General features: G+C 38.2%; 1 protein-coding gene across 1 annotated transcript in view; it reads left to right on the plus strand.

Annotated features, from left to right (window-relative positions):
• Atm (ATM serine/threonine kinase) overlaps positions 1-8,061 on the plus strand; it is a 105,542-nt gene that overhangs the window by 71,061 nt on the left and 26,420 nt on the right. Inside the window, exons 41-46 of the mRNA XM_028783614.1 lie at positions 2,288-2,376; positions 2,462-2,564; positions 3,274-3,422; positions 4,765-4,869; positions 6,232-6,351; positions 7,299-7,533. Coding sequence (XP_028639447.1) covers positions 2,288-2,376; positions 2,462-2,564; positions 3,274-3,422; positions 4,765-4,869; positions 6,232-6,351; positions 7,299-7,533 — 801 coding nt within the window. The remainder of the gene's footprint in view (positions 1-2,287; positions 2,377-2,461; positions 2,565-3,273; positions 3,423-4,764; positions 4,870-6,231; positions 6,352-7,298; positions 7,534-8,061) is intronic.

Genomic DNA, 8,061 nt, shown 5'->3' on the forward strand with positions numbered 1-8,061 from the left:
AGGAGGGAGGGAGAGAGGAAGAAGAAGGAGGAGGAGGAGGAGGAGGAGGGAGGGGAGGGGAGGGGAGAGGGGAGGAGAGGAGGGAAGGAGGGGAGGAGGGGAGAGAGAGAGAGAGAGAGAGTGTCCTGTCTCAAAGCTTGCTTCCTCCATAAGACTGCATCTCCTAATCCTTCTCAGACTTTTCCAACAAGGGACCAAATATTCAAACATGTGCCTATGGGGAACATTCTTATTTAAACCACCACATAATTAGGAATCCCACCATATACCACATCCCATAATTGTCTTAATCTCCCTATCTCTGCTCTTGTCATAATCATCTCTCTTATTAAAATAAAAAACACTTTCCTCTTATCTCGGGCTATTTGTTCTTTATTATTTGAAACTTTATTATGCTGTGCTCTTTCTGAACTGTATCATAAACATTTCAGACTTTTACTGTTTAAATCGTTTCTGTTCTTGGATCCAGAAGGAGATATTCTCTTTCTCTCTCTTTCTCTCTCGCGCGCTCTCTCTCTCTCTCTCTCTCTCTCTCTCGTTTTTGTTTTTTGAGACAAGGTTTCTCTCTTCTGTGTTCTCTTGAGCTTTCATTGTCTTCTTTCCTTTCGCATCCAGACTTTCTGATGTCTATATTTATTTTCTCTATTTCTCTCATTCCATTAAAATGATTCTTGTCTAATGTTTTTCATGAACTGTAAATTGCTAAGTCTACTAGTAACCTTTCATTTCTTTCTCCTTAACTTTTAACTTCACATCTAGTCATGCCTTGTATGTGTGCTTGTGTGTGTAAGCCATAGATTGACATCAGATGTCTTTAATCACTATCTTATTTTTTGAGGCAAGGTATCTTTTTTTGGGGGGGGGTTGTTTTTTTTGTTTTTTTGTTTTTTCGAGACAGGGTTTCTCTGTATAGCCCTGGCTGTCCTGGAACTTACTCTGTAGACCAGGCTGGCCTCGAACTCTCAAACTCAGAAATCCGCCTGCCGCTGCCTCCCAAGTGCTGGGATTAAAGGCGTGCGCCACCACTGCCCAGCAAGGTATCTTATTAAACCTAGAGCTCACTAATTTTGCTAGGCTGATGGATGAGCGAGCTCTAGGGATCTACCTGTCTGCCTCTCCAGAGCTAGGATCACACCTGCTCTGCAGCTGCTTTGAGCTTTCCATGAGTGTCCTGGGGATCTGGACTTCAGTCTTTATGGTTTTGTTGCAAGCACTTTAGTGACTGAGTGTCTCCTGAGCTCCTTAGCCCTGTCTTGTACTTATGTAATGTTTCTATTTTTTCTCTTGGAACTATATAGTTTCACCTTTTTGTACTGATTTTCATGAGTATTTTCTTATGCCAAACACTGTTAGTGTTTCAACTCTTAAGGTTTTATTTCACGTCTATGAATATTTGAATAAGAATTATATATAGACTTGTACCAATATTGATGGATTTGTTTTAGGAAATATTTCCCACAGCAAAAAATATCAAGGCAACTAAATTGCTTGCTCAGTTTTCTATGAAGTCTAGCTTCTGGATTTTTGGTAATTTATTGTTTGTTTTTGTTTTATTTCATTGAAGTTAAACAACACTAGGCTTTCCTATGTAAATTTCACAAAAAGTATTTTAAGTAATTAAATGGCTGCTTTATATGCAGCACATTTTAAAAACTAAGAGGCATTTTAAAGGAAATTTATAACCTTCATTTGTTCCGATTTCAGTAGTTAGGTTTTGAAGTATTTTATTTTTTCATTTTTAGTTTCATTTGTGGACAAGATTCTTTTGTTTTGTGATTATTGCTGAATGTGATTAAAAACCTAGTATGTTAATATACATATATTATCTGTTTCTTAACATTTTGAGTATCACTTTTTTAGATTTGTTATTTTATGTGTATGAGTATTTGGTTTTCATGTATGTAAGTGCACCACATGCGTGCCTAGTTCCTGCCAAGGTCGGAAGAGTGCATAGGATCCCGTAGTACTGGAGTTACAGATGATTGTAAGCCACCATGTGGGTGCTGGGGTCAAACCTGGGTCCTGTGGAGGAGAAGTGCTTTTAACTGCTGAGCCGCCTCTTCAGTCTATGAGCATTACTTCTGAAGTAGGCTAATCATTTTGTTGTATGGGACAAGACCACTGTGCTATTGATTAGAATACTTTCTGCTTTTAAATATCATTATATTTTGCTTTTTTTACAGGACATTTATGAGTTGTGAGCTGATATTGGTGAAATTTAAAGCTTATGAAATTCATGAACTGGTTTTTATTTTCAAGTCTCTGTCCTTGGTATTTTTGTTTCCAGGATCTTCTCTTAGAGATCTACAGAAGTATAGGAGAGCCAGACAGCCTGTATGGCTGCGGTGGAGGGAAACTGTTACAACCCCTCACTAGGTAAATGCACCTTTTAGATAGTAATTCTACTTTCTGAAGGAGCTATTCGAAAGAAACAAGCTGTTCTCACCAGTTTTTCTTACAGAATACGAACATATGAACATGAAGCGACATGGGAGAAAGCCTTAGTAACATATGACCTTGAGACCAGCATCTCCTCTTCCACCCGCCAGTCGGGAATCATCCAGGTACGCTTCTGTCTGTGTCTGCTTCTGTAAAGCCTCCATCAGCACAGCTGGTAACATTAGTTCAGTGTATCAGTAAAGTTTACACAGGGAGTAAACTGAGACAACTGAGTTATGCCTCAGTACACATGGAAAACTGCATAGGTCAGTGTAGTTTGTCAATAGTACTTTTATTACCCAACAGCAGAAGACACTCCTTGAGTATGTACAGTATGCCAGGAGACACTTCTAATGCTTCACATGGCACCTGTAATTTACATTAGGGTTGGTCCCAGAAACTTTCATTTCTATTACTAGCTAATAGGCTTAGGTATGTTTCCATCAAACATTAACATTCTCTGAAAATATATATGCTAAGCGGTATTTTAGAATTTGAAGTGATGCTATTAATTAAAATTTTTAAAATTAGTTTCTTTTGCTGTTTTTCCCTCTGCCAGTCCAGTGGTTTTCAACCTGTGGGTCATGACCCTTTGCAGGTTGACTGACCCTTCCACAGAAGTTACATATCAGATATTTAAATTATAATTCATAACTAGCAAAATTATAGTTGTGAAGTAGCAGTGAGAATAATTTTTATGGTTGGGGGTCACCACAACATATGGAATAAGGAACTGAATTACAGGTCTCAGCATTAGGAAAGGTTGAGAACCACTGGTCTACTTTGTGCTGACATATTTGATTATGTATTTATTTTGTAATAACTTCCTCACAGGCCTTGCAGAATTTGGGGCTCTCCCATATTCTGTCTGTCTATTTGAAAGGATTAGATCATGAAAGAAGCGAGTGGTGTGCTGAGCTGCAGGAGCTCCATTACCAGGCGGCGTGGAGGAACATGCAGTGGGACCTCTGCAGCTCTGCCAGGTGAGAGAAACTCGCTTCTCAGAACTCTGCCTCCGAAACTGCATTTGACTGTTAGCGCTTATCTGTGAATAGTAAAGCGTTGGGTTTTGTTTTTTTAGTATATTTTACAGACACTATGGGCTGCACATGTGCCTAAATATTTAAGCTTGACTTTCAATCTTATTTTTTCCACTAGAGAAATTCTATCCCCTGCTTCAAGCATTTTGAAGATAGAAATTTTAAAAAAATGTCTTTTCCTATGAGAATACTGTTTGTTGGGTTGAGGAATCTAAAGACAAGTTTATCTTCTCCCTTCCACTTCTTGCTGTGTTGTAGTCATAAGCACTTTTATTGGCTGAGTGATACAATAAGTTACCTTTGTTAATATTTTGTTGTTGTTGCTGTGAAAAAGTAGCGCTAGGCCAGGAGTAGTGGTGTATACCTTTAGTCCAGCACTCAAAGAATCGGAGACAGGTGGATCTCTGGGTTTGATGTAGCCATGTCTACATAGTGAGTACTAGGCCAGCCAGGCTATACAGGAGACAGTGTCTTAAAAACAGATTACCAAGCGTTTTGTAAAGTAGTGCTAAACCAAGTTGCCCAAGAAGATAAAAGTTGTAACCTATATGTCCAGTCACTATATTTTGTAAATGAAAACCAAAACACCTAGACTATTAAAGGATTTAATAGTTACATAAAAATTTTTTAATGATAGAACACTAAAAAAAAATCAAGTCATTTTAATTACTTTAATGAAAAAATGTTTTCATAAATTGGACTGTTTATCAAATTTCATATTAGAGGAATGGAATAAAAGCAGAGTTATTCATATATAGATGAATTTTGTGTGTTTGTTTCAAGAGAGTTTCCCTGTGGAACTCTGGCTGTCCCAGAATTCACTCTGTAGACCAGAAGGAGAGATCCTACTTCTTTCTCCTGAGTGCTGGCACTAAAGGCGCGTGCCACCACCGCTCAACTGTTCTTATATTTTAAATATGAGATTGAGAACTAACCAGAATTTCTAAGGGTTTTTTGTCTTTAATGAATTTAAATGGCCTATAAAATTTTTTTCTTTTCTTACTGCTTTGTTTTATTTCCTTTCTCGTATTTATTTATTTGCTTGTTTGTTTGTTTAGATTTTACTATGTAACCATGGCTGGCCTTGAGCTCACTAAGATCCACCTGCTTCTGCCTACCAACTAAAGGCATGTGCCACTGCACCAGCTACATATTTTTCTTAATTTCTGCAAATTTTATGAGAAATCCTAATTTTAGTTCTCAGTGTTGTCCTTTGAGTGAGTTAGTTATACATGCATATCTTGGACTTTCCTGTTTTTAAATTTGTTTTTTAATCATGTCACAGCCAAGAAGTAGAAGGAGCCAGTTACCATGAATCATTGTATAATGCTCTGCAGTGTCTAAGAAACAGAGAATTCTCCACATTTTATGAAAGTCTCCGATATGCCAGGTATTATTATTATATTTAATGCTATGACTGCTGTCCTCAAAATGTGAGTAGTTTTAATGTAAGTGTTTACATTGATGAAGGGGTAAAAACTTAGTGGCTTTGATCAGGCCTTTCTTTATCATTCTTTGCTCTCAAGAAAGATTTTCTTCAGGACCTATGTCAGTTCTTCACTCTGAGCCCTCAGGAAAAGCATGATAGTGTTCTCTTTTTGTACAAGTATCCTAAAAGAGTTAACTTCTGTCCTTTCTAGTTTCATGGCCCCCACTTTCTTACCATTATAGCTCTACTTTATAAAATTGGTTTCTTTCAGGCATACACGAAATGATGCATGATATAGCAATTATCTGTTACAAGCTAAACAAACATCAATTTTTTAAAAGATTTATTTATTTTTATATACCGTGATGTTTAAACCTACATCTATGTCTGTGTGAGGATGTTGGATCCCTTGGAACTGAAGTTACAGACAGTTGTGAGCTCACATGTACATGCTAGGAATTGAACCTGGGTCCTCTAGAAGAACATCCAGTGCGCTTAACCCCTGAGCCATCTCTCCTGCCCCCAACACAATTATTTTAAACACTCACCACTGACATCATAAATCCTATACATATTGTTTAGTTTCAGACTCCAAGACAGGGGACTGAGGTGCGTATTTTACATACCAAAGCACACCTGGCCTTCCTCAGTCCCTGCCTGGCATACCCTTGCCCTCAACACTGAACTTTCCAGCCCAGGGGGTCAGCTGCCCCTCCTCCATAGACTCTTCCTATATAATCTAGATATTTTGTTCTCTTTCTCATTTTCTTCTCATCTTCTCTTTTTCTCCTTTTTTCTCTTTGCATGCATGTCCCCCTCCCTCCTTCCCTCCTTCCCTCCCTCTCTCCCTCCCTTCTTCCCTTCTTCTGTTCCCTACCTACCCCTTCCCAATGGCAACTTCCCTGGCCTTGATCCTTGGAGCCAGTAAACTCGCCCACCCAAGAGAAGCTTCCCAGTAAGCCTGCCTTTAATATAATCCAATCTGTCTTGAATTGGATCATTCGCCAGCAGCAGAGAAATAACCTATCACATATAACAGAAATAATATTTCTACCTTTAACATGATTGTATTCTGGACACTTTGTGCAGCTCTTTGTATACATACTCTTTGACTCCAGAGACCAGACAGACATGGCAGAACTGGGCTTTAAACATAGAGCTGTATAATCCCAAGGCTGATCACACTGCTGTTTCACCTTCATGCTGTCTGTGTGTCTTTTCAGTCAGCAACAAGCATATGCCAATTAGTGCTCAGCCACAGAATTGAACCTCTATCTCCCTGAAGACGTGTTAGTTTCAGACCGTCTGCTTTCTTACCCCTAGGGTGAAAGAAGTTGAAGAGCTGAGTAAGGGCAGCCTTGAGTCGGTATATTCACTGTATCCCACACTTAGTAGATTGCAGGCAGTTGGAGAACTGGAAAACAGTGGAGAACTTTTCTCAAGGTATGTGGCTCATGGGTTTGATAATCCTGAAGTGTTCTTTGTGTCACCAGTGGAAACATATGAAGGGCATAATTTATTATTTGCTTTCTGAAGAAAGATTTATTTTGGCTTGTGGTATCCAAAGGTATCAGCCAAAGATTGGCTGCTTCTGTATTGGCCTGAATGAGATGTTATGTTGATGGCCCACAGTAGGAGGAAAGGAAGGGATTTATTATAAAATAAACTAGATAAATTTATTAAACTGAGTGCAATAAACACATTTTAGCCTTTTATCCACTGGTAAATGTAATGCCAATAGGTATAACCTAAGAATTGAAATCCAAAGCTCTTCAGAACCTTCATTAACTTTAAGAGTATATAGAGGTTCCTTTGTCTAAAATATTTTAGATCTGTTCTGAGGTCGTTTGTGATGGAAGTAGAAGTTTGGTTTTGATGTACATGCACAAGCAACTGAAATGACTTCTCATCTTTACTGCATCATTTTCTTAGTCTCACTGGATCTTTTTTTTCCCCTATCAATACAAGTTTTGAAAGATGGGATAGTATAACATATTTTATGCATGTGAAAGGCAAAGTATTCATATGAATGAGTTGTAGATGCTGTGTTTTCTACTTAATAATGTTAGCAGATGAAATGTTTTCAAATGGCAGTTGTTTATTCAATGAACAGATTTTTTTTGACAACTATACGTAGTGTCGTTTGTAGGTAATTGATGAAGTTAATTGACTTCCTTGTAGATGGGTCTGCCTCGCTGCAAGAGCTAGTGGAGTAGTCACGTCTCTGTGTTAGGTCTGAGTGCAGCATTCTCGTTTCTGAACAAAATCTATTAAAAGGCTGCCTTTTAAGAATATCTTTTAAAGTACCCATTATCTATAACTGCATATTATTTTGCACTGTTCTAAATATTTTTCACTTGCTCAACTAAGTTACGTGACTTGACTTTCAGATCAGTTACAGACAGAGAGCGCTCTGAAGTATACTTAAAGTGGCAGAAGCACTCCCAGCTTCTGAAGGACAGTGACTTCAGCTTTCAGGAGCCTCTCATGGCTCTACGCACAGTCATTCTGGAGATTCTGGTACAAAAGGAAATGGAGAACTCTCAAGGAGGATGCTCTAAAGACATTCTCACCAAACACCTTGTTGAATTCTCTATTCTGGCCCGAACCTTCAAGAACACACAGGTAAAAAGCTTGTAAAATTATGTTATCTCACTTCTTGGGCTTTTTTATTACTCAGATACCAGAAGGTATAATGATGTGAAGAAGAAATATCATTGAAAACTGAAAATCATTGTGTATAAGATTATTGAAGATTTTAGGTTGGCTGAGACTTGTACTTGACTTACAATCCTAGTCACTTGAGAGGTTTATGTAAGAGGGTCACAAGTTCATAGCCTACCTGCGAAAGAAAATGAGTTCATGGTCAGCTTGAAAACCCTACTGGGACCTGTCTTCAGTGTATACGAGGGTTGGGACTTTGGATGTGTGATAGCATGCTTGGGATCAAACCTTAGTATTGAGTGGAAAAACAAAACAAAGCTTCCATACTAGAATTAGACAAAAACTTAAGTTTAAACATTGGCAAGGTAGTCATTATTGTTTCTCAGCCCCAATTTCCTTTCCTGGTTATAAAATTAGAAGATAGAACTACTATAATGTAATGATAAAAATTCAGTGATCTCTCTCTCTCTCTCTCTCTCTCTCTCTCTC

Source organism: Grammomys surdaster, unplaced genomic scaffold (genome assembly GCF_004785775.1).
Source record: "Grammomys surdaster isolate TR1022 unplaced genomic scaffold, NIH_TR_1.0 1162, whole genome shotgun sequence".
NCBI classification, from domain to species: Eukaryota; Metazoa; Chordata; class Mammalia; order Rodentia; family Muridae; genus Grammomys; species Grammomys surdaster.